This window comes from Pygocentrus nattereri, chromosome 20 (assembly GCF_015220715.1).
Source record: "Pygocentrus nattereri isolate fPygNat1 chromosome 20, fPygNat1.pri, whole genome shotgun sequence".
NCBI lineage: Eukaryota > Metazoa > Chordata > Actinopteri > Characiformes > Serrasalmidae > Pygocentrus > Pygocentrus nattereri.
Genome location: NC_051230.1, coordinates 9,965,235 through 9,992,462, shown reverse-complemented (window position 1 = coordinate 9,992,462; position 27,228 = coordinate 9,965,235). Strand labels below are relative to the sequence as shown.

At 39.2% G+C, this 27,228-nt stretch overlaps 1 protein-coding gene across 1 annotated transcript in view; it reads right to left on the bottom strand.

The window, feature by feature from the left end:
- pnpla7b (patatin-like phospholipase domain containing 7b) overlaps positions 1-27,213 on the bottom strand; it is a 43,582-nt gene extending 16,369 nt beyond the window's left edge. Inside the window, exons 1-24 of the mRNA XM_017691262.2 lie at positions 27,127-27,213; positions 25,155-25,198; positions 23,181-23,255; positions 22,720-22,804; positions 22,557-22,633; positions 21,620-21,708; positions 21,395-21,535; positions 18,262-18,421; positions 17,373-17,453; positions 17,132-17,260; positions 16,177-16,257; positions 15,388-15,535; positions 14,998-15,087; positions 14,824-14,900; positions 12,195-12,350; positions 12,001-12,078; positions 8,623-8,828; positions 5,869-6,000; positions 4,789-4,912; positions 4,568-4,681; positions 4,370-4,445; positions 2,459-2,608; positions 2,247-2,310; positions 9-177 (exon numbers count right to left, since the gene is read on the bottom strand). Of these exons, the coding sequence (XP_017546751.1) occupies positions 9-177; positions 2,247-2,310; positions 2,459-2,608; positions 4,370-4,445; positions 4,568-4,681; positions 4,789-4,912; positions 5,869-6,000; positions 8,623-8,828; positions 12,001-12,078; positions 12,195-12,350; positions 14,824-14,900; positions 14,998-15,087; positions 15,388-15,535; positions 16,177-16,257; positions 17,132-17,260; positions 17,373-17,453; positions 18,262-18,421; positions 21,395-21,535; positions 21,620-21,708; positions 22,557-22,633; positions 22,720-22,804; positions 23,181-23,255; positions 25,155-25,196 (2,544 nt within the window). The 5' untranslated portion in view covers positions 25,197-25,198; positions 27,127-27,213. The remainder of the gene's footprint in view (positions 1-8; positions 178-2,246; positions 2,311-2,458; positions 2,609-4,369; positions 4,446-4,567; positions 4,682-4,788; positions 4,913-5,868; positions 6,001-8,622; positions 8,829-12,000; positions 12,079-12,194; positions 12,351-14,823; positions 14,901-14,997; positions 15,088-15,387; positions 15,536-16,176; positions 16,258-17,131; positions 17,261-17,372; positions 17,454-18,261; positions 18,422-21,394; positions 21,536-21,619; positions 21,709-22,556; positions 22,634-22,719; positions 22,805-23,180; positions 23,256-25,154; positions 25,199-27,126) is intronic.
- Positions 27,214-27,228: the final 15 nt, after the last annotated feature.

The window sequence follows — 27,228 nt, the reverse complement described above, 5'->3', positions numbered from 1 at the left end:
GTGTCTACCTCTCCCACGGTGGGCTCCTGCTCCCCGAGCCCCACGATGAGGATACAGTCGGCCTGTCGGATGCTGCGCTGGGTCCATGGGGTTAGTGTGCTGTCTGACTGATACAGGACAATCCGGTGAATGTCCTCCTGCTGACCCAGCCAACTGGACAGGCGATACTCATGAACACTGGACATGAGACAGGATGACAAGAGTTACATTAAGGGTGCATTTACTTTTGTAGTCAGGTTCCCTTGGTCCAGAACAAAGCAAAATATTGTATGTTATTGCATTTTAGTTCTGGCTTTTTAGACAGTTCTGTTTTTTGACACCGAATCAAAAGATGAGAAACAGGTAAAAAACATCAACTGATTGTCCAGATATTGTCCATTTGGTGACAATAACTAGGATAATAAGCACAAACTTTTTGAATTACCTTGTGGACTTTAAGTAAGTCTTGTCATATTCTAGAACAATCTAGAACAGAACTGATAGTTCCGGTCCTAAAATGTGATTGGCTGAGCCGTGTTCAAAGCCGTTGTGAAATCCATGATATATGCACACCTATGACCACCTCACAACAACTGAACTCTATATTACTGCGCCATGGCATGAAGAAGAAAAAAAAAAAAAACCTTGTGCTGTTAATGAAACAATCTTTGACTTTCGTGCCCCTCACAATAACCACAGACTATATTGATTAAGTAAGAGTCCGTTTTTTGTTTAAATTGAGGGTCCGGCTATGTTCTTTACTAGAACTAGACTAGTCAGTTAGCTAACAGGCTAAAAGATATTCCAACAGCCTAAACAACTCACCGATTAATACCACAGGCTTGACTTAAAGTACTTACTGTATAATTAACTGCCGTTTCAACGTTTTTACTTCTTACTTTGAGCACAAACAGAAAACAGATTCTTTTAAGATCACATTTGACTGACAGCCAATTTGGTCAGACTCAGACCATGAGACTACACTAAATTCTGAAACTGCTTGTTACTGTGATGTAGCAACAAGCTGTGTGCTACTGTGATTCTAGAATTTAGGAACTATATTCCTATAATAAAAATAAATATAAGAACTATTATTTCCTATAATAAGAGGAACTATAATTTGGTAGAAGGAACTGCGAACATTAAAACATTAAACGTTCACGATCCAGTTTATTAATTTCTCACTTTATCTATTTGACTGTTGTATAAAAGCAATAGAACAGTCGTGGTTGTGTGTTATCACTATAACATCACAAAACCATACGCTAAAGGAACTACATTTCTTGGTGGAACACGTTTATGTTCATTATTATTAATAATAAATTATTTTCTGAAAAATGCTGTAATTTATCATATTTCATATTGGTCGCCGTTTTATAAAAGCAAATAAACCACTTGAGGCTGTGCGTTACCGTGATTATATCACTCTGCTCCGTGTTGTGCCTAAGAACACCTTTCCTGTCATAGAATCACAGTAACACACAGCCTCAAGTAGCTTTTGGCTTTATTACAAACATCAGCAGGAATTAGTTTGTTTCAGGATCCAAAGAAAGTCTGTTAAAAAGGGACTATGCTTCAATCCGTGTGTGATTCGTACAGATGTCTTTGGTCTGCTTTGCAATTTCCATTGAACCTTTCGTTTGGAAGTGGACCGGGATCTAGACTAAGCTCCTTAGGGGTTCAGTGTATGGTATGAACTGCACTGTTTTGATCAAAACATTGTGAACACAAAAATATTTATTTGCGCAATTTTCCAAATGTCATCAATAAGTGAAGATGTCTGAAGTTTGCTTACGTTTTTGTACTGGAGCTCCAAGGCTAATCGAGTGAACAAGTCATGGACGCACAAACATCTCCAGTTAACACGGTATACTTTTCACAAAGTGTCATTTCTTAAGTAACGTCAGCAAGGGAAACAGATTAAAACCAACAATAGAGTGGTTTTTATTACCATGTTTTTAGCCACTCAATGTACTTTTATCCATTTTATAGATAACAGTGCATCGTACAGCGTCAGAAATCCCATACGCAAGTCTATTAGACGTAGTGTGAGGGTCGCATAGATTCAGGAATGCAGTGTGCGCAATGCTATTTGGTGGTCCATTACTTGTTGACTAACAAGCACATCTTTGCAGATGAACTACATTTGAGGTAAAGGTATAACTGGCATGTTTGATCTAGTCCTGAAGTCCTGAAGAAAAAAAAAAAAACATTTAATTGCACAGAGAATTCACAATAAATATCACTGGAAAAGAAATCCGGCTCACCTGTCCAGTGCTGCAGCACCCAGCCTCTGTTTGATTATGTCACTGGTCAGAAGTAAAGTCGGACCTGGGTCAGGGACAAGGTTGTGATAGAAAGGAAGGTGAAGTTGCTTAGCTTAGCACCATAGTCATTAAATCACTGAGCGCAGTCATCAAATCAGAACTAGGGTGTCCCTGTTTGAAAGCAGAATCAGCAGAGGAGCCACAGTCCTTACCGATAGCACTGAGGGCGTGCTGCAGCTCCAGGGTGAAGGCCGTCATGGGCACCTCATCTGACACAGGCAGGATGGACACCGTGGAAAGGTTAGAGGCTGGGTTACCTGCATCCCACTTACTGCCAGGAGTGTGCAGGCCCAAACCATGAACTGCAAGGATAAGCCAAACAGGGGACATTAACAGAACTGACCACACATCAGAGGTGGAGTAGTAGTGGTGGAAGGTGGAAAAGACAGTCCAGTACTCAGGGTTTTATTGGATATCTGAACTAACCCCACTATATTACCCTGAATGTTAGCCCACACTGATCAATTAGAATGGCACTTACAATAAATAAGCATAAGCAACAGTTTTAGCCTTCATAAATTGCTGTGTGTGTGTGTGTGTGTGTGTGTCAGTCATTCTAAAATTTACTTTCACAGTAATTAAAGTGAAAGCAGCCAAATATTTTATTTGGAACAAACTCAAAACTATTATTTTATGATAAATACTGCTGCATGAAATTCAATTATACTGTACTGCTACAGGCAGAAATGCTTTTAAATACTGTAATAAGATGTTTGGTATTACTCTCATGTACACACTAGGCCTGGGCAATAGGACAGTGTAATCAGATGTCAGCCATTCTTGACAAGTGTAACCATTTCTAAGTCACTTTAGATTAGAGTGTCTGCCAATATATGTTCACATTAAGAGGTGAAGAGTCACTAAAGTTTCCTCAAGTTTGTCTCTTGTGCATGTGCTCTTGTGATGTGTGGGTGTGAACACTGTTCAGATTCCCACAAGAACCCCTCCCCCAACACACACTATCATATACAGTCAGGTCTATAAGTATTTGGTTGTTTGGCAAAGGTCTTGTTATTTTAGCTGTTTACCACAGATGTTGGAGTTACAGCCCTTCTGCTAATGTAATTTTACATCTAAACTGGGAGAATGGTGTAGATTACAACCTTTTCCATAAATAACCCCCACAATTTTTTGGGGGCTCAAAAGCAATTGGACAATTGGTTGCTCTACTATCGCAGATAAATGGTCTAGAGTTGATTCAAGCTGTTGCTGTCAACTCTCAATATGAAGTCCGAAGAGGCGTCACTGGTGAAGAAAAATTCCTTCACAACAGTATTCCAGATCAAGAACACCTTCCAGATGGGTGTACCTTTGTCAAAGTCAACAAATCAACAAAAGAGACTTCATCAGGGAAAAAGCAGAGTTTACCACAAAATATAAACCATTGGTAAGCCTCAAAACAGGAATTCCAGATTAGAGTTTGACTAAAAAAAACGTGGTACAGTTATACCAGAATGACAGGAAGAAATGAGTATGAGGAAGAGAAGAAATTGCTCATGATCCAAAGCATACTACCTTATCGGTCAAGCATGGTGGAGGTAGCGTTATGCCACAGGCATGTATAGGACTGGCTCCCTTGTATTTACTGATGATAAAAGCAGCAAGAGGAACTCTGAAGTATATAGGACTACAACAACTGCTCTGATTGAGCCAAATGTTAGTGTTTCACAGTGCACATGGATAGTGACCTGAAGCATTCTGCCAAAGCAACCTAAGACTTTAGGGTAAAGAAGTGGAATATTTGGCAATGGCCAACTCAATAATCTGACCTTAATCCAGTTTAGCATGCATTTCACTTACTGAAGGCAAAACTAAAAGTAAAACATCCCAGGAACAAGCAGGAACTGGAGACAGCTGCAGGAAAGGCCTGGCAGAGCATAAGCAGGGAAGATGCTGTCTATGGGTTCCAGACTTCAGGCAGTTGTGTATTGCAAAGAATTTGCTGCCAAGTATTAAAACGACAACTTAATTTATGATTCTTAGTTTGTCAAATGACTTTCGAGCCCCTAAAAATAAGGGGGCCCAGGCCTAGCACACACATCCACACGTACATCCACACACACCTGATAAAGGTCCACTAACTTGCTGCATATTTCCAAGGATCTTCTGGCCAAGCAGGTGAATCAATCTTGTCACGACCTATTAAAGAAGCACGTTTACACCTTAGGATGACTAAAACATTTAAGATTAATTTTTCACACAAACATTATTTAGCTGATGCAAAGGCACCAGTGGACGCAAATCAACGTGAGTGATGTAACCTGGGGGTATTTTCTTTTGATGGAGTTCAGCGCTCCCTCAGGCAGCTTGGCAAGCTCAGAGTCTCTGACAGCGTGAACTGTAGTGGCTCTGTTCATGTGGGTCAGAGCTTCAACCTGGGGGAAGATACATTCAGCTTGTTTTAGAAGTGAGGACAATAACAGTCTATAAATAAATATGTTGTTTTAATTGGATTTTTCGGTATTGATGAGCCATCTCTCACCACCCCGATGAGGTCGCCCCTGCCGTACTCTCCAGCCAGCTCCTTCTTTCCATCCTCCCTCATGATGACAGAGCGCAGACGACCGCTCAGCACGATGAAGGTACTGTCTGACTTCTCCCCTTGCCTGAGAGAGAGTGAGACAGAGAGAGAAAAGATGGGCTGATACGCTCACCCAAAAACACTGTCCATAGTTTGGGAACACCCAGCTTTAATGCACTCGATTTATCTGGCACTTTGTTATAGCTTATTGCATTACAGTAACTAGGTTATTCAGAGCAAATGTAAATCATTGTAACTAAGAATGACATGATACCACTTAGTCTTTTTTCAAAGGATAATGAATCCTTTGAATTTGTCCAATACTGATAAGCTCATCAGACGAAAAATGAGCCACCTGTGACTGATGTCAGTTTTGCACTGTAGCTAATGTAACTAACGATTAATGGAAGCTTTCCCTACCAATTACTTCAATGCAAAATGTATGTCTCAGCTATGTGAATTTGTTTAATAACTATAATTAATAAAAACAAATAGATTTGCTTATGCAGTTTGAGTGTCTGACCAACTGTCTATACATTTTTTTTTTTTTTTAAATTAAGATTTTACCTGGTATGTTCCACTTTTACAGTCACTCTTCAGTAAAGAGCCCTGGCATAGAGCTGCTGCTGCTTTACATTTCTAACATTTCACTTCAAACTTTTGAGAGGCAATATATCATATGGTATAAAGTAATTTTGTGTGCAGGCTAGACAAAGGTAGAGAAAAAGCTTCAGTGATTTAAACATAATTGATATTGATGTTAGAGTCTCAGGCACTATGAAATGAGAGTATGAGAGAGCGAGCAAGAGAGAGAGAGAGAGAGAGAGAGCGAGCGCAAGAGAGAGAGAGAGAGAGAGCGAGCGCAAGAGAGAGAGAGAGAGAGAGAGAGAGAGAGAGAGAGAGAGAGAGAGAGAGAGAGAGAGAGAGAGAGAGAGAGAGAGAGAGAGAGAGAGAGAGAGAGAGAGAGAGAGCGCACGCGCAAGAGAGAGAGAGAGAGAGAGAGAGAGCGCACGCGCAAGAGAGAGAGAGAGACCCCATTACCTGTAGACTGCTCTTCCGGCCTCCACTGCCATCCAATCAAGAGCGAAGTCGATCTGTCTGACGAAGGAGGAGACTCTGCGCACCACTGTATGAGCCACGTTTAACACCACACGCGGCTCTGCTCGCATGATCCTGCACACATAAGCACAAGGGCTGCCTAAGAGAACTTAACACAAATCAAAGAGGCTGATATTTCATGGTAACATTACTGGAGGTAGTCAGTTCAAGCTGCAGTTACACAAACATCAAGCAGTGTTTATCTCTGTTTATCTCTCTGATGGAAAAGCAAACTTCTCTGATCTTATCAGTGCTGTTAGCAATGTTAAAAAGCTGCTTAAAAGTCTTTGTACTTTAGCTTTCCTCTAGGTTTATACTGTATTATTTAATTCTTTCCTAGGTAACCAGCAAACCCATGGCCACAAGGGGGGAGCACGTTGTCCAGGAAGCTAGATTTTGTACTCAACTGACAGAAAGGAAATTGACTTGGGAATTTTTTTACTTTAATCAAATAAAATATATTTCTCCTGTCATCAGATTAGGACACTGCTGTCTCTGTGTGTGAAACATTGTGACTGTTGAGCTGCTAGTGAGCAACAAGGGCTGAGAAAACAGGCAGGACAATCATAGTTTTCTTGATATAACTGATTAACCAAAATAGCATTTCAACACAATAAAGCACTTTTAGAATTATTGACTTGCTTGCTGACCTACGATGGCAAAAATCTAGTTCCAGTTTTGTAAATCATGCACACTTCCATTGAAATATGTTCCGTCAACATTATTGAAGAACCAAGAATGCATAGCAAGCAATGTTTACTCTAGATTTTTTTCAGCAGCAGTGGCAGGCCAGACCCCCCAACTTCCCAGGACTGGGTCAAGGCCAATCCCCTCCATCCCCCTGCCACCCCGAATTTGGTCAAGTTAGTCAGTTCACTAACTACAGTTTGGTAAAACCATCTGAATAGTTGAACAGACATTTCATTCGGCACTTCAGCTCAACTCGGCTCTGACAGTTCATGCAATCTTCATCTATTTCCTGTAATCACTGTTTAAAATTAAAAGCCCTCTTCAGAGTTTTGGAATTGCAACTTTGACATTTAATAAATGCTGAAGTGGCAGCGATTTAGCAGAAATGTAGCACAAACACTGCATAGTGCAAAAACGAAAGAACCACCAAAACATCTGGAAATGTTATTTTATGGCTACTGTGAAAAAGCGTTGATTCATGATCAACTTACCAACACAACAGTGAGATGAAAGAACTTGCTGACATGAAATAATCAATAAGTCAAATAATTTAGAAATCTTAGAAAATGTTGATGTGTTGGTCTGAATTGGCAACCAATGAATGTTGATAACACAGCTTCCAGTTCCCTTGACAACAACGTCCAAGACCAACTTACCCCCAGATGGAGACACTATTAAAACATGCCAGTGGCTAAGTAAAATTATGGCTAAGTGAAATATGTTAGTACACACACCTTGAATTTTATATTTAACATATGCAGCATGTAAAAGAAAAAAGAATGTACCAATACAGCAGAATGATTCTACAATGCTCCAGATGAATAAAATATGGGCATGCATTTTTTCATACAAGATACATTTCAAATGTATTGTTTCATTCCGAAATGTATTTCAAACACTACAGTTCATTAAGCAAAAGCAAGCTGTGTGACTTGATGTTGATTCCCAAGTCCTATAATTAGAGCATAAAGGTGGGCGATGGATGTGTGTGTGTGTGTGTGTGTGTGTGTGTGTGTGTGTGTGTGTGTGTGTGTGTGATAGACACAGAGAGCAGAAAACTGTCAGCTGCAGCCTTTGGGACCTCTAAATAACAATACCAAAATCAATACATCCCGCAAACAACCAGTGGCACTTTTCTGCCATCAATTATCTGAGCCTTGTAAGACAACTGCTGAGATTTCATTTAAGATGAACTGGCTGCTGGTGGGAGAAGCTGAGGGTCTGGATGGAGATCGTTGCCATGGAGAAATCCTTAAATACCTTCAAGGGTATTTCACAAACACATGGAAGAGAGTGACAGAGTGTCAAACCAATGCCAAGCAACGAGCATAAGACACACTGAAAATTCACAGAACCATTAAAAAATAAATAAATAAATAAAATAAAAATACAGACTGCTAGCTACAGCCCTAGCCTGCCAAAAAAGATGCTAACATACAGTATGCTGCCAGAGGCCAGGAGTAGCCTTTAGGAATGCTGTCACGTATAACCAATGTGTAATACTGGGCCATAGTCCTAGTCATAGACCACCTTCATTGATTTAATTTCCAGTCAAAACAGCCATTAAGTACACGTGATTCATTTTTCAGCATCAAGAAAAAAGCAGAAAACATATTTAACATAAAATTACACAAAAGCCTCAACAACTAAATATAATATTCTTTTTTCAGCATTTAGTGTGTTCACCCTTTGTCTTTATTACAGCTTCCATTCTTTTCAGGAGACCTTTGGTTTTTCAAAGAGGTTTTACAGTGATATTTTTCTAAACTCCAAACTTCAGTCTCTCTTTTCTGAAAACTTTTTCCACTCATCTTCCTTTGACTTTCCCTTCTTCATCCATTGGAATGATCTGGTATCCAATCTCAGAAAATATCAAGTATGTCTCTTGAAAAAGATGAATAGCTTGTTCTTAATGGCTGTTTTCACGTGGAATTAAAGAAATGAAGAGTGGTCTCTGACCTTTGGACAGTACTGTGTATATGTGCATGTGTGTGTGTGTTTACATACTCATAAAAATGTGTTTTTGAGATGGACAGGAAGCTGCAGTCACGGTGAGCTCGAACGCTGAAGATTAGCGGCTCTCCTGTTAGCACTGCCAGGTGGCCCACCAGCTCTCCCGGGTGAGTCACAAACAGACACATGTCCTCGTCTCTGTCAATCATCCGCTGATACACATGCAGGGTGCCCGAGATCACAAACTGCATACTCACGTCCTGCACAGACAACACACATGAGAGGATCGTGAACCATTGAGGATGTTTATTTGGCAAGAGATTCTAAAGGAGTAGTTCATGAGAGAGAGAGAGAAAAAAATAATCTAATTTGCACAAATGTTCCTCTTACTCCAAATATAGTTTGGTGTCCAAAGTTTGCCTTTTTGGTTTTGTACTGGAGCTGGGAGGTCAATGCAACTAAATACTAATGGAAGCATTCAGGTAGGACAGTGCAGACCTATGCCATCTGCTGGTTGCAATGAGAACATTGCCTTTCATTTAGCCATGTGGGTTTTTTTAATAACAGAATAAAGGTGCCGTGTGTAAGCCTTAGTGGCATCTAGTGGTGAGGTTGCAGATTGCAACCAACTGAATAGCCCTCCCTCACCCCTCCTTTTCCAAGTGTGTAGAAGAACTCATGGTGCCATGTCTGGCAACAACCACTCATTCTTCTCCTTTCTACATCTTCCAGCCAGTGCTATAGTGCTCCCGAACTCCAGCTTCCACTTCAGTGTAAATCAACTCTGGGCTTCTTTAGAAGCATGGCAGCACAATATGGCAGCCTCTGTTGAAAGAGGACCGCTATGTAGATATGGACAGGTCATTCTAAGCCAACAAAAACACAAATGATTTGTAATTGGTGATTTTTACACTAATGAAAACAGGGTTTCCATTTCTGCTAATAGATCATTTAAAAATCTTATGTGCTGCACCTTTAAAAAATGCAATCATACAAGCACGACAGATAAATACTATGTATATATTGCATACTATGCAGAAAATAAAAATAGAAATAAAACTAGACAAAGTATAAGAGAAATAAAAAGTACATCTATTTGCATATTTACATGGCATATGAGACAAATTTGTTGCATTTACATCACAGCAGGCACTGAGTGGTATGAAGTAAACTAAAAGCACAATGAGTATATAAACAACTAGGAGCAGGAATATCACAGTGGAAAGTGTCTTCACATGAGCAGTTAAGATATATTGTACAGTGTGTATTAACAGGAGAGGTGATAAAGTGATGGGGTTCAGCACGGTTCAGACAGCAGGAGATCAGCACCATCTCTGCAGTAAGGAGGCTCATTGTAGAGCCTTATAGCAGTGAGTAAGAAAGATCTCACACGTCGCTCTTTAACACGGCACAGCTGTAACAATCGGCCACTGAATGTGCTCGTCTGTTAATCCACTGTAGCATGCAGGAGCTGTGAGGTGGTATCCAATAAGGCTAACAGCTTGAATACACTATATTATCAGAATATCTTGCTAAGCCACATAACCAAGACGAGTAAAATGCAACTGAACTCCAATGGCTCAGTGCAGGTGCTGCTTCCTGGAGAATGTGTTAGTGATGTCATATATGCGTCATATAGGAAAAAGTTTTTAAAAGTCATCACTTAATTATTTGGACACAGACATAGAGTCAAACAGGACTGAATACAGGAGTGACACAAGTTATTTTGTGCAACTTGTAAAGTGCAACGGGAGGTCCATCTCACCAACTTCCTTCCCTACAGCCACCAGTTAGCCCCGTGCTAATGGTGTGTCTCAATCATCAGACCCTCGTTAAGTAATCTCAAAGACTTGCTAACGTGGTTTCTCACACTGTATGACACACTTCTCCTTCTGATTTTAGGTTGGCTTTAACCACCAAAGTGAACCAAAGACGGTGAGAGAGGTGTCCTTAAATAAAGTACCTATATTCTGTGTCAGCAACTAATGAGATAATGAGTCTAATGAGACTAAAAAGTATTTGGACATTTGTTTCATACTTCAAAATGTATTAAGAAATTAAGAAATTGTCAAGAAACAAATTGTCAAACTAAGTGGCATTTGTTTTAAACGGCCCTTCGTTTTGCAAGTCGTAAAATACAGCTGGTGTATCTCAGATTGTTATTGTTTGAGCAGTTTCTTTTTCAGGTTTACGTTCAGAATGCATTTCTGAGTTCGTGATCTCATCAACGGACATAAGCTCACCAACACCGCCGTTAACAAACAAACAAACAAATAAATAAATAAATAAATAAATAAAGGTTTCCACCTCTGTGCTTTACAGCAGTCTCAGTGCAGTCTGGTTGGAGCTCTTCTCCAGACATTCTCCACACAAAGAACCGACCACCAAATGTCATTTTTTTTAAAACATCTAAATGAAGTCATCTAAAACTTCATTACATTTTAACATTAGTTAAAACTATCCAAATACTTTTTGGCTTCACTGTAATTGTATAAGTAGAGCAAGCAGGTAAGGGTGTTTGGGGGGGGGGTGTGTGTGTGTGTGTGTGTGTGTGTGTGTGTGTGTGTGTGTGTGTGTGTGTGTGTGTGTGTGTGTGTGTGTGTGTCCACACAAAACTATTTGTCCCCTGCAATCTTTGGGGACTCTAAAAACAAAACCAAAATCAATACCTCCCACCAACACCTAATGCCATTCTGATAACTGAACATAGGGGTTACACGGCAAGTTCCACCTGTGATGCACAGCAGGGGTTGCGATCTTCCCTTCCCACTTTCGTCCCCTACTAAATCATCAGACCCTTGCTGAGAGTTAAGTAATCTCAAAAACGCTAATGCAGTTTCTGACTCTGTAGGTCAAACTATTATGTATAAAAAAGACAATTGCAGATTGAATTCAGGCTGCAAGATGCCTACTACTGTTGCTTAAACTACTTGATGTACTTTTATTCACTATTAATGTGTCAGAAACCACATTACAAAGTCTGTGTAAGATCATTTAACCATTCAACACAGTCTGATTTATCCAGGCAGTATGGACAACATTAATTGGGGTGTGAGCTTCCATTGTTTTTTTAACCTCCTTTTAGCCCATGAGGAAATCTACAGAAGCAAACTTCAGACACTAAATCTGTCCTGGTTGATTGAGCAAATTGAATATTCTTGTAAGTTTAAAATGCAGAACTAAAGCGTTAACCTGGGTAAGTATAGCACCCTCTATTAATGTTAATAATGCAGGGTCTGATTTCTTAATGTTTTGATGTCTTAATGTAAAACAATGTAAATGTTTTAAAAGCTTGTGTGGCTTCATGTGGAAAATGCAATAAACATTGCTAAGCACTACAACAGTAGTGCACAATATTAAAAACTGATGCAGTTAAAGTCTTTGAAAGTCTGTTTAAACAATTAAACAGCTGGTTTTAATAATACAACACACCTGGTCTCCTTGCTTTGCTACCACACAGCCAGCCTTCACTTGCCTCAGGGTAACTCTCCCTTCCAGAAGACTGGGGTCCTGTAGAGCACGGACGAATAAATCAATCTTTATACCACACAAGCACAACTACTCACGTAAACAACTTAAGAATTTTTATTATTATCATCATCGTTTCATCGACAACAAAGCCTTGCCTGGAGCGGAAAGGTTTTGAGCAGGTCTTTCTTGGCAGCCTGAAAGATGGCATTAACTTTGCTGTGGTGAACGTGGCCAGTGTGCCCTCCAGTGTCTGAGTAGTGGTAGACCACAGAGGGAGCATCCTGCATAGTCACAGTCTTCTTCAGAATTGACTTTAGAATGTAAAGAGGACAAAAAAAGAAAAAAGAAAGAAAAATGAATTTCACTTCAACATTGTCACAGTTGTAACAAAAGGGAAAGAAAATGTATAATAATATAATAATATAATTATAGTATAATCATTTTTAATGGATGTTAATCAGTGGGGGATCCCTCAAGGCCTTCTGGTCTTTAAAGAAGGCCTAATGATTTCTGAAAACTGAAATATACATATCTACCATTTTTGGGTTCCATTTTATTGAAGCAAAATCATGTTTGAACTTAAACTCTTCAAGCATCACATTACTACTCCTATTTCATTGTTAAGTTCTGTATTTTTCCTGAAATGCCCAAAGGAAAACCAGCCAAACCAAACCAGCCAAAGGAAAAAGCTCTGCTGATCATTACAACACAGTTATAATAAATGGTCTTAAACACTGGAGTTAATGTATAACTTCTAATTCACCCTTTAAGCCTGAAGATTGACATGCAGACTGCTGGTCACCATAGCAATGCAAACAGCAATCTCAGCTAGCTAGTAGATAACTAAAAGGGATTGAAGACGAATATTGATAAAACTGACTTTCTGCATTTATAATCACTCCAGCTGGTTTCCTGATAGGGAGTGTGTGTGTTCTGTGTTATGTATTGTTGATAATGTATTGATTGTAAAGTGTCCTTGAGCATGGGAAAGGCGCTATATAAATAAAAGTGATGATGACGATGACGACGCGATGACGACGAGAAACTGTGAAACACTAAGAAGTCACAAAGCTGAAGTCAGCTTCTCATTCGAATTTCCTCATTACACCTTAAATGACGCCGCAGATACATTCTAGCATCTCAAGACACCATTTAAGGTGGAACGGGAAAATCTGAATAAGAATCTGACTTTAGCCTCATAAAAGTCAAACGTTAAAAGACATTTGACCAGAAACTATTCCAGAAAAGTTTCCTGCTGGAGATGCGAGAAAAGCAGCTATAGCTGAGCTAAAGCAGAGCAAAGTGAGTCTGCATTTTTGTTTATATCATACTTTTAGTCTACACTAATACATCAGCTCATCATACGGAGTCATATTTACAGCCAAGGTGGTACAAGGTTGTGGCTCCCAAGGTGGGTTGATTTTTAATGAAAGGACAACATGGCTCTTCTTAACCTTCAGTTTGTCAACCTCTGTGTTAGATTAACCATCAGCATGATTTCAAAGTGACAGAGGAATCAACCAACCACAGTTTGATTTACAATAGGCGGGTCCAATTTTCTGAAATTCCTACATACGGCACTGACTGTGAATATAGGCGGCAGCCTGACAATGGAGCGCTACTGAAAGAGTCACTGTGACGGGTAAAATATATGCCAATACATCTGTCACAAGCTTCAGGTAAAACATTAAGTGTCTTTTAGGAGCTTCAAACATCTGTGTTTAATCTAGAACTGATTTTGTTCCAAGTAATACGGGACCATCTCTAATGGTCCATTAATCATGTTCACAAAATGTTAAGCATATGGGTCATTCCACTAGAATGGTTCAAATTGGACTTTGACATTTTCAAATTTTTTGCTTAAATGTTTCATTGATATGTATACCTCACAGTCAAACATGTAACGGGGTTGAGTGTGACGCGGTTGTGATTTTTGCACAAAATGGCCGCTGCTCTACATACTGTATACCAGAGAGAGAGCACATGGCATGCATGAGATTCAGAATTAGCATATAGTTTTGAAATAAAAAAAACTTTTTTTATAAGTAATAGTTTTCTATCTTTTTTTCATGTGACGGTGTTGAGTCACTGAGTTTGGCGACCACAATATCACAAGATAAATGACCAAAATTAAATAAAAGAAGGAAGCCACTTGCCTGTCTTTGCTGTCCTGTTGTCCAAAAGACTTGAGTGATGTCACTTCTTGATGTATATGGATCATATGGATCATACCATTGTTTTTGTGGGGGAGATTCATTTGTGTTACGGGGTTGAGGGGTTACTTAGGTACAGAACTAAATAATGTGATTTTAATAAATAATTATCAATTAATTTTGAAAAATAATATCACAAACAATTAAACACAGACAGTTGTTTAGGTTGACATCAAAATATATGGACTTTTTTATAGTTGTATTTGGTATATTCTAAGTATACTTTCGTTGAAGGCCATGAGGGACATGACAAAATAGGTGGTGTCAGCAAAAATAAATAAATAAACAAAGTTCTCATAAAAAGATCAAATAAAAAAAAAATACACTGTATTAAAGGAGATATTTCAATGTATGTGTAAAGCTGTTAAAATATAGATTTTTGTGACCCAGTAGATAAAATACACCTAAAGAGGAGATGAGGACTCAAAATGTCCCATTTCCATGGAATGACCCATATGCATTTGGCATTTCAAACAATTAAATAAAACTCCAAAAACTCTAATATGACAAGTAACCGAATGCTCACAGCTGGTGTGAACTACTCCTATTATGGGAGGAAAAGTGAAAGTACCTTATGAACAGCTGCATTTGAAGGAACCTCATTTTTGGCCACTCGTTCAAAGGCAGTATTGAGGTCGCCTGACCCTGCTGTAAGAAGGACAAACATCAGCGTGACTATGCTGGATGTATGTGTTTACTGTACAGGTGTGTTCTGTAACTGATAACAAGCATGTGGTCTCAGTACCTGAAACCAAGCTGTATACTGGAGTGGACATAGAGCGAGAGTTCCTGAAGTAGGCCGAGGGGCTGTGGGTTGGACTAGATTTTCCACTGTCTAAACAAGCAATCAAATTACTAGTGATTTCCATTTTCCATGCCTCAGTTTTCAATTATGCCATGTATGACAGCCCATGTGCTTCTGAAGTTGCTGTACACTACCATTCAAAAGTTTGGATGAACACTTTTTTCCCCAAAATGTTAAACTCAGCCAATTATAAGTTTATATTTCAATCTACACTGTATAATTAAGCATTAAATATAATAATTATTCATTGAATTAGAGATTCCTAAGTTTTGGTCAATAGTGTATACAGCCTGTGTAACCCTACTGTCTTAGGCTGCTGTAGCGACAGACCTGCATCACCGTGTCTCTCCACACTGCTGTGAGTAGGTAGTTTATCAGCAGTGTGTTCCTCGGTCTGAGAGTGTCTGCGGTGACCTCGTCCTGGACCACCCTCCCCCAGTACACTGGCCACTGTGTCCAGAGGAACAGCCTGACTCTCCTGAAACACACAGCACACAGAGCTGTTCATACAAGACTGCCTATTAACCCATTTAGAAGTATTCTTACTGTTGTTTTGCTACACTATTTCAATGTAATTATACAATCGTATGAACTAATTATACTGTTATAATTATCAAATTATATAATCATAAAACAATGTATACAATAAAACTGGTTGATGCAAAAAAAAAAAAAAAAAAAAGTAAAAATGCCCCCCCCCCCCCCTTTCTTCAAAACCAGGCTATACACACACACACACACACACACACACACATCATAAATCATAATTAAATAATAATACAATTTCTACACACAAAAACAAACATGGTATAAATTCAAAGTTTAGAATCTGCTTTTTCAAAAGAAATGTTCTGATAATATAATATAATATAATATAAAATAATAAATATAGGCTCCAGCTCCCCCCCGCGACCCTGACGGAGAAGCGGCTTAGAAAATGGATGGATGGATGGATGGATGGATGGATGGATGGATGGATGGATAATATAATATAATATAATATAATATAATATAATATAATATAATATATGCTTTTGTAATAACTGTGACCTCTAAGGGTTACAGGCTTTTCAGTCATCATATAATATATGCATGTTGAGTGTGATCTGCAGCTCTGACCGGGTTGAAGAGCTCAGTGGTCAGTCCCAGGTAGTTGTGCAAGGCGAGAAATGTCACTCTCTGAAGTCGGACCATGATGATCTGGACAGACATACACTGAGCGTGAGTATCACACAGTTTGGAGTCTAGCCAAAGTCTAGCCAATAGCACAATTAATAAAGCAGAAATTCCACTACTTCTATCGGTTTAAGGTGTGTTTACTATCAATTCTTCACATTAAGTGTGTTTACTACAACAACAACAACAACAACAACCCCAACAACAACAATTCATACATTATAATGCGGCTAAAATAGTGGAGGAAGTGTCTGACAAAATAGAACAGAAAACAACATTCTAAATAAATTACTAAAGTTAAATGTAATGTTTCATTAATAATAGGGATACACAACCGGAACATGAAATCAGCCAATTTATTATTTTTGCTTTGGTGGATCTGTGTTATAATTTTATGATGTAATGCACTTAAAGCAGGCAAGTCAATAATTATATGACTCCTTGTGCTATATAGCCATTTATCTTTTACCTTCAATGTAGCATTTTGTGATTTATTATTGTTATTTAAATAGGCAACTGGTTTGGCTCATCAAAGAGGAAATTATATTGTTCATATCACAAATTTGGCTAACTGAAACTTCTGGAAATGTGCTACTATATTTCATGTGTTTATTTACCCCACCCAGTGTGAACTTCTGTCGTATAAAAATAAATAAATAAATAATAATAATAATAAACAACAACAAAACCTTTCGACCATTTTGGCTGCAAAGAATTAAAAAATGCAACTGGACTAATTAATGGTCATATTTAATTGACCTGTTTAATAAAAGTACAAAAGTAAAACTAGGAAATCTTTAAAACAGAAAAACAATAAAAGATATTAAAGGAATATAAGACAATAAAAACGTTCTTGAATATCCACACGATATATAAAGCTGTGTGAGGGAGAAAGTACCTGAACGACACGGACCAACGTTTCAGGATATTTCTCAAACACTGACTGGAAGGCAGTGGCTGGTAGGCGGAGCACCGTGGTTGGAGCTGCAGCTCTGGCTGATACAGTCTTATAGGGGGCCGGATATCCCTGCACACAACAAAGAGAAAGAGGGCAAGCATGTCCTGAGGGTCAGTCTATAAACATGAAGACGCAGGGACTCAAAGCCTGCACTATGTGGATGAGTTCTGGTAAATCTCACCGTGATGATATCCAGGATACTGAGTAAACTGTGAACGCTGTCTCCAGGCAAAACATGCTTGACCACCAACTCGGTGCCATCCTGAAAACAAAAGAGCACAACATAATCACTGACCAGCTTTATTAAAAAGCCCTACCTTGTAGATATACAGTTAGAGACGGTAGCTCTTTTGTTAATTTGTGGTCATCCTAGCCTAGCCTGTCATCAACAGTTGGTTGCTGACCACAGGACCACTGTTAGTTGGATATTTTTGGGTGGTGGGCCACTCTCAACCTAGCAGTCACACTACTGTGCCTGATATGCCCAAACAAGCACCACACAGGCCACCATGTTAGTGTGACTGCTGTGCTGAACAAGCTGTGAAGCTGTGGGTCCATCCCCAACTCACTCAATCACTTTGTCAGCATTATTATTATTATTATTATTATTATTATTATTATTATTATTATTATTGTTATTATTATTATTATTATTATTATTATTATTTCACTGCTATAGACAATAACACTAAGTCACTTTAAAGAACAATAACACCAAGTCACTTCAAAATGTATATTGTCTAAGAATTATATTCTTCTCTATATTTGTGTATATTTAATATATTTCAGTTTTTATTTTTTTATATTTTACTTATTTACTTTCTGTAGAGTGATTATCTGAGCATCACCACAAGCATTTCAATGCATCATGTCCTGACATGTTGTGCAAATGACAAACTTTAAATTGAAACTGGTCCAAAGCAGTCCGGTGCTCACAAAATGACCAAAAAAATGCACCTATAAGGTAGGTGGAGCTCATACAGTGTCCAGAAGGTGATGGGTATTTAGGTACACTAATAAAGGTAATAAAGGTAGAGAAGTGAAGAGGATGGTGGGTATCTCCTTCTTACGCTCTCATGAATGCAGAGATCTAGGCGGCCGTCCTGTACCACAAAGATGCTGTCGTCGATGTCTCCGGGCCGAAAGAGCCCCTCCCCTTGCTGCAGCTCCACAAACACCATGTGACGACAGAGCTCCAGAAACAGAGGCTTCTCAAAGTGACCCAGCACCCTGACGACAAGAGAAAGCAACACATATTTTACTTTCACAACACTTTCTGGGTTTGGGTACACTTTGCCTTATTTTAAAACATTTTCAAACTTCTCATCATTCTTAATTTTCCCATTATTAAAACTGCAAAGCCTTGGTCAACAAATCAGATATTTAATAAACACTGGATATATTTTGATCTGATTAAAGCAGGAATTATTGATTTAAAATGGGGGCTTAACAGCTCCCCCTGCTGAAAAAAATTGTAGGCTGCAAAAGACGCACAAGTGAAAGAGCTCCAAATTCATAATCATGCCTTATTCATTCATTCAGTCTCTTTAACCACTTAAGCCAGCTAGGGTGCGGTAGCAAGTGATGGAGCAGAGAATCTCAGATGACCCCGTCTCCTGCAACTTGCTCCAGCTTATTCTGACCCTTGAACCACTCCCAGGCCAACTTGGAGATATAGTGCATCCAGCAGGTCCTAGGATGTACTCAGGGCCTCGTCCCAGTAGTGCATGCCTGGTAAATCTCCACTGGGATGTGGGCACCTCAACTAGCTCCTCTCAATGTGGATTACTAGCGGCTCTACTCTAAGCTCTTCCTGGATAACAGCTCCTCACCCTACCATGTCATGCCTTACCTACTTTAATTTTACACACACACACACACACACACACACACACACACACACACACACACACACAAAATGCAGTGGGGAAAAAAAGTATTTAGTCAGTCACCAATTGTGCAAGTTCTCCCACTTAAAAAGATGCGAGAGGCCTGTAATTGACATCATAGGTAGACCTCAACTATGAGAGACAAAACGAGGAAAAAAATTTCAGAAAATCACATTGTCTGATTTTTAAAGAATTTATTTGCAAATATTGGTGGAAAATAAGTATTTGGTCAATAACAAAAGTTCATCTCAATACTTTGCTATATATCCTTTGTTGGCAATGACAGAGGTCAAACATTTTCTGTAAGTCTTTACAAGGTTGGCACACACCGTTGCTGGTATATTGGCCCATTCCTCCATGCAGATCTCCTCTAGAGCAATGATGTTTTGGGGCTGTCGGCGGGCTAGACTGGCTAGACCACTCCAGGACCTTGAAATGCTTCTTACGAAGCCACTCCTTTGTTGCCCTGGCAGTGTGCTTGGGATCATGGTCATGCTGAAAGACCCAGCCACATTTCATCTTCAATGCCCTTGCTGATGGAAGGAGGTTTGCACTCAAAATCTCACAATACATGGCCCCATTCATTCTTTCATGTACACGGACCAGTCGTCCTGGTCGCTTTGCAGAGAAACAGCCCCAAAGCATGATGTTGCCCCATGCTTCACAGTTGGTATGGTGTTCTTTGGATGCAACTCAGCATTCACTCTCCTCCAAACACGATGAGTTGTGTTTGTACCAAACAGTTCTACTTTGGTTTCATCTGACCACATGACATTCTCCCAATACTCTCACGGGAACATCCAAATGCTCTCTAGCAAAGTTCAGACGCGCCTGGATATGTACTGGCTTAAGCAGGGGGACACGTCTGGCACTGCAAGATCTGAGTCCCTGGCGGCGTAGTGTGTTACTGACAGTAGCCTTTGTAACGTTGGTCCCAGCTTTCTGCAGGTCATTCACTAGGTCCTCCCGTGTGGTTCTGGGATTTCTGCTCACCGTTCTTGTGATCATTTTGACCCCATGGGCTGAGATCTTGTGTGGAGCCCCTGATTGAGGGAGATTAGCAGTGGTCTTGTAGGTCTTCCATTTTCTGATTATTGCTCCCACAGTAGATTTCTTCACACCAAGCTGCTTGCCTATTACAGACTCAGTCTTCCCAGCCTGGTGCAGGTCTACAATCTTGTTTCTGGTGTCCTTCAACAGCTCTTTGGTCTTCACCATAGTGGAGTTTGGAGTGTGACTGTTTGAGGTTGTGGACAGGTGTCTTTTATACAGATAACGAGGTCAAACAGGTGCCATTAATACAGGTAATGAGTGGAGGACAGAGGAGCCTCTTAAAGAAGAAGTTACAGGACTGTGAGAGCCAGAAATCTTGCTTGTTTGTAGGTGACCAAATACTTTTTTTCCACCATTATTTGCAAATAAATTCTTTAAAAATCAGACAATGTGATTTTCTGAAATTTTTTTTCCTCATTTTGTCTCTCATAGTTGAGGTCTACCTATGATGTTAATTACAGGCCTCTCTCATCTTTTTAAGTGGGAGAACTTGCACAATTGGTGACTGACTAAATACTTTTTTTTCCCACTGTATATACACTCATTACAGCAGATGAGCTCTGGTATTCAGCTATAGATATGCAAGTACTTATCTGACCTATGAGGACCCTTAAGCTCAGTTTATTGCTCAGTCAGTATGTCACACTCTGGATAACACACAACAAAGACAATAAGGAATTTACTGCACAGTAGCTTAACAGCTTCTGGTTGCCCCATAAAAATCCCTTACTTTAGCAATAAAATGGAGTACAACATGACATGGACACTTTATTATATGTTATAAAGCAAGGTGTTCAAGTGTAACAGTCTTCTCTATCAATTCTCTTTCTCAACACTGTGAGTGTCGCCATCACCTTACCCATCGTTTATCTGATCACGTCACCTTATTTTCCCCAGCCTACTGTGAAAAGCAGGTTTTAAAACAATGACTTGAGTTTTCTTTTCCAAACTACTGTACTAACACATATTCAAACTCTTCTGGCAGTTCAGGTTTGAGTGCTGTTGAGTGCTGACATTACAACAAGGGGCTACAAGGGGTGGGCTTTAGAATTATTCCCAAAGTAGCGCTTTTGTCAGTTGTTGCGGTGTTTGAGAGGAAAGCAATATCTAAACAGCTTTGATATTTTGAGTGAATTCAAGCTGACAAATGAAACATTTTCATTTGTGTAAAAAAATTTTTTGAAAATATAGATGTCTTCAAATTTTTGACAAGTAGTTTAAGATTTCAATGCATGGGCTGTGAAAGCCTGCTGGAACACACCTGACATTCTTCAGCATGTACAGGACTTCTAAAGGCAAGTGTGAGTTCTGCACATCAAACTCGGTCAGGTCAGCCTCCAGAACTGAAGGAGGTGGCTCTTTGGGCTGGAGGGTGGGTGGCTCTCGACGAATACGCAGGATCCTTATTGGATAAAACAGAGAAGGCAAACAAGGCGTTAGAAATTCACTTTTAGAGTGGGTTCCGTACGGTGGGTAGATGACATACTTGCGTGCTATTGAGAGGACTTTGGGTCTCTTTCGGCTTCGCTTTTGAGACACTGAACCTGAATTGACCGGTGACGATAAAGTCTGCACCTGAATCATTAAAGCAAATATACAAAACATACATATAATATTGACTTTTTTGGTCAGAAAAAAGGAATCACAGCCATTATACAATAAAAATATTTTATATATATATATATATATATATATATATATATATATATATATATATATATATATATAAAATGTACACACACACTTATATAATTTAGGGTTTGTGGGAACTATCTTTGAAAGATTTTTCAATGACTATTTTTTAAATCACAATATATAATCATGTCTTCCAAAATAACATCTTTAATAGCATATGAAGAAACACATTCAAAGAAAGGACATACCTTTAAGTTCTTTGTGTTACCTCTACTATCATAGGTGAGGTAATAGTTGACATTAACATTTTAAGCCTCCACATGGAAATGAAAACTAGCACAAGGCATCTTTGGCACTGCACATTGCATATTCAGCAACTCATGTTAAAATTTCACTAACATGCATGACCCAGGCCTGTCTTTTAAACCTAACTTTAGAAATGACATCATACAGTGCAGGCCATGTGGTACTGGCACTACATTTCTCACAATAAATATAAATTATAATTGCAATAAAAACCTACTTGTCAGTTATTTCCTGTCACAGATCACAAAAACAACTTCAGGTCATTTTATTATTTTTGAAGCATTTTTCCCCAAATTAAATGAAGACAAATCAAGGTTTTAATCAAGACAAATCAAGACTTATTTTTGTACAAAATTGATGGTCCTTTCAAGATCTCCTGTTATTTGGTTAAACATGAACATATGAAGACAACTAAAAACACATATTAATGATGGTATATCCCATTGATATGAAATGTACCCTTTTTTTTAAGACAGTCATACCTTTCTCATTATTTTCCTGCCATAAAACATCACTTTATCCCTTTTCCTGAAGCGATACTGGGGGGCTTGTTGTTCTCCTGGGAAAATAACAGTGAATCAAAATTCAAAGTGTACAAAATATTTAGCATTGTTCTGATGAACAAGATAAAGTTAGTGTACCTACTTGGTTTGTACCTTCTGTACAAAAAGAATATAATAACACTGATAAGCGAGGCTGCAACTGCTACTCCGATCAGCACACCCGTCCACTGAAAGAGTGAACGAGTCATAAGTCTCATATGGACACAACAGGACATTACAGAACCTTTATAAAAATTAGAAGTGCGTGGTACTTCATTGTATTAAGGTGTATTTTTATTTATTTTAATAGTATGATTTGTTAAACCATTTTCATGGAAGGTATAAGATTTTGCCCAATGAACTTTGTAAAGTCATATTTTTATAAATAAAGGTTCCCAAACGGTTCTTTGCTTGGACATATGGTTCTAGGAAAAACCTTGTTATAGCTTCTTCCTGTTATGTGGAGGCCTTTACACTTTAAAAAGGTTCTTCATCTCCAATCATTTACAAAGAACCACCTTTACTCTTAAGACTAAGGGACAAGTAAAGAGCACATATGTGTACCATGGTGGTGTGCAGCTGGTCCTCCATGAAGTACTGCAGTCGTGCAGTGAACTCACTTCCATACGGCAGCACCGTCTGCAGATCAACACAATCACTGTTATCTACTCGCACAGACTGAGGAGAGCTTAATCAGCCTCACCCACAAAGCCAAACAATTCTTTACAGCCTCACCCACAAAAAATGACTTTCAAAACTGGATCAGTTTGAGTGTTCAGTCAGTTCCCTAATGGTGATTAAGTGTTAATAAAATTAAACTTGATGTAACACAGTGTTAAACCTGCTCCAGTGTCGAATGTGTTGCAGGCATCATTGGCAAACATTTACTAAAAGTCCATAATGTAAACCATCAGAATACTATGTTTTGTAGCATTTTCAATTGAACATGGGTCAAACAGAATTTATCATCACTTCTGTTTGTATCAATATTTCACATACTATTCAAACTTTTTTGGAATTGAGCTGTAAATGTGTTGCTCTGGGGGAATTTCCCAAGTCAGAATTGTTCACAGTGGTGATGACAGGAAGCAGATGTCTGACATGACATGCTACACAGAAAGCTACTGCATGAAATGGCCTTAAATGAAAATTCTATTCTTGGTGCATTCTAAGGTAAAACAGTACCCAGAGTAAACTTACTTTGAGTTACCACTATTTTACATTTACTTTTAGAGTTACCACTGCTTTTCCATATAAAATGCACAAGACGTGTAGGTTCAGTGGTCATTTTAGATAGAAAAAGTTGTGTTGCAGACATTGCGACCCCTGTTTTCGGTCACAGGTGGACACACCTGGAGCAGGTTTAACACTGTGTTACATCAAGTTTTAATTTTATTAACACTTAATCATCATTAGGGAACTGACTGAACACTCAAACTGATCCAGTTTTGAAAGTCATTTTTGACCATTCTTTTTCTATATAACTCTTCAGCTGTGCAGCCATACAAGGTCTTTGTTTTTGTATTTTGAGCTTAATAAGACGCACATTAAAAAGATGCACAGACAGTTCTGAACTGCAGGCAAGCCAGTCTAGCCGCTGCACTCTCTGATAATGCAGCCATGCTGCTGTAACAAATGCAAAATGTGTCTTGGTGTTGTCATGATGAAATAAGCATGGATGTCGCTGAAAAAGACGGTGTCTAAAAGGCAACATCTCACTCCGAAATGTGTTCAGTGTTAATGATGCTTTTACAAATGTGCATGTTACCCAGTAATACCCCCCAGTAGCATGACGGACCCTGTTTTTTACATTTACGCTAATGACAATCTGGGTGGTCCTTTTCCTTTGTTGTTCCAAAGAACTCAATGTCTATTATTTCCATAACACAATTTGAATGGTTGTCTTGTTAGACCACAGAACGTTTACATCAGCCCATTTCAACTGTGCTCGAACCCAGAGAAGTCGGCAGCGTTTCTGCATGCTGCTGACATGCGAATCCTCTGTTCACATCATCACAGTCTTAACTTGCATTTGTGGATGCTACAATAAACAGTATTGACTGACAGTTTGTCAAAGTATTCCTGAGCCCAAGTGGTGATAGCCATCACAGACATAGGCCAGCTTTTAATGCACTGCCATCTTTCAGGAACAAAGGTCACAGACTTTCATTTGTGGTTTTCAGCCACAATCTCCACATTCTGTGTCACAGTCATCAATTTCAGAATGAGAGTATATTTACATAAAGCAATGAAGTTGATAAATTAAAACTTTGTACTGTTTTGTTCAAACACAGGACAAAGATTTAGATTATAAATATGATATAAAATAGATTACTGTATATAATTATAAATTTGCTTTTTACTTGGTGTCTCTACTTTTTGGAACTAGGCTTGTAATATTAAACCCCTCTGAATGGCTCTGAACACATTTTAAGGATTTAATTATATAGAAAGTTTGAAACATTGGTGGAATTCCCCTTAAATCCACGTCTAAAAATCTGCTTTGAATAAAAAACAAAAGAAGCAATAGATTCTTACCGGGTATATACTGCAACTATCCTCATCTTCTCCACCATCCATTTCTTGCACAGGAAACAAGGTTAATCTCAGCGAGTACATGAGTGCACATACTTCACATATTTGATTAATAGGCTTAGCTCCATTTTGGATAGGCTTAGCTCCAATTTGTGAAACTGCAGGTCACAAATTCAAATTACAAAAGAAAGAAGGTAGACGAATACAATATGATCAGGGAACAAATACAATCAGCTTCATATTTGACAATGCGGACCAGGGGCATCACTACAGATTTGTGGGTAGGGGGGGCTAAGCCTTTACTAAAGGGGTCTGAGTGCTTACTCAGTACACAACGAACTTTTACCGTAGCAATAAGTGGAAATTTATCAAATTGTCTATTTGGTCAATCCAGTATAGAGTAGATCTGTCTCTTCATAGTCTGTATTTAGCACAGAGTCAGTACAACATAGTTAGTACAACTTTAATACTACATCTATCATACTACACACACACACACACACACACACACACACACACACACACACACACACACACAACGATCAGGCATAACATTATGACCACCTCCTTGTTTCTGTGCTCATTGTCCTTTTTATCAGCTCCTCTTACTGTATAGCTGCACTTTGTAGTTCTACAGTTACAGACTGTAGTCCATCTGTTTCTCTGATACTCTGTTACCCCCTTTTACCCTGTTCTTCAGTGTTTAGGACCTCATGGACCCTCACAGAGCAGGTACTATTGGGTGGTGGATCATTCTCAGCACTGCAGTAACACTGACATGGGGGTGGTGTGTTAGTGTGTGTTGTTCTGGTGTGAGTGGATCAGCACAATCAGACACAGCAGTGCTGCTGAAGTTTTGAAACACTGTGTCCACTCACTGTCCACTCTATTAGACACTCCTACCTTGTCCGTCCACCCTGTAGATGTAAAATTCTTAGTCCAGCAGTGACACTGAGGTGTTTAAAAACTCCAGCAGCACTGCTGTGTCTGATCCACTCAGACCAGCGCAACACACACTAACACACCACCACCACGTCAGTGTTACTGCTGTACTGAGAATGATCCACCACCCAAATGGTGCTCTGTGAAGGTCCACGGGAGTCCTTACCACTGAAGAACAGGGTAAACGGGGGTTTAACAAAGTAAGCAGAGAAACAGATGGACTACAGTCTGTAACTGTAGAACTACAACGTGCACCTAAACAATAAGTGGAGCCGATTATATATATATATATATATATATACACACACACATACATACATTATTTATATATATATATATATATATATATATATATATATATATATATATATATATATATATATATATATACACACATATACATACACACACACACACACACACACACACACACAGTCTGGGCTAGTGGTCTAGCTATGCCCCTGGTGTGCAGCAGCAACACAATCAAATAAACATCCTTCAAACTCTCCTGTGTCACCAACAGAGCATGTCCACTCTACAAATAACTAAAACCAAAAACCAGCCATTGGCAGCGACGAATCAATAGCCAGGATCACTTGTTAAACTTAAAGTATCTGACGGAGCTCTTGCTCTGCTTTTCAGCTGCAGGTGTGAAGTCCACTGTAACCGGACCCCCCACCCTAATGCAATCCCATACTCGCACTCTTTCAAGGGGAACTCAAAGACTCGGGCACAAAAACTCTAAAGCACGCTGCTACAGCACAAACTTACAGCCCCTTTGGAAATGAGCGTGTGTATATAATGTCAGGGAAAGCGGAGTCTGGCTTTAAGCTGAGCCTTCCTCGCGGCAGCCTCCGCGCGGCTGTTTACACACAAACCACGTCGGTCAGTCCGCGAGTAATCAGACACACAGCGACAGAGCACGCGCTGGAAATCAAGCACCAAAGCCAGATACGATATTACAGAAATCATGCGCACGAGCGCATGTGATGATATCCAAGCATCGCGCTGAAATCAGTCGCTGATTACTTACTGAATTGTTCCCCGAGCCCCCCTCCTTCGGCCCCTTTTGTCCACAGCAAACTTGCCCTGCTCAATCACCACATTCACTCAGATTCCCTCTCAGGGCTCTTAG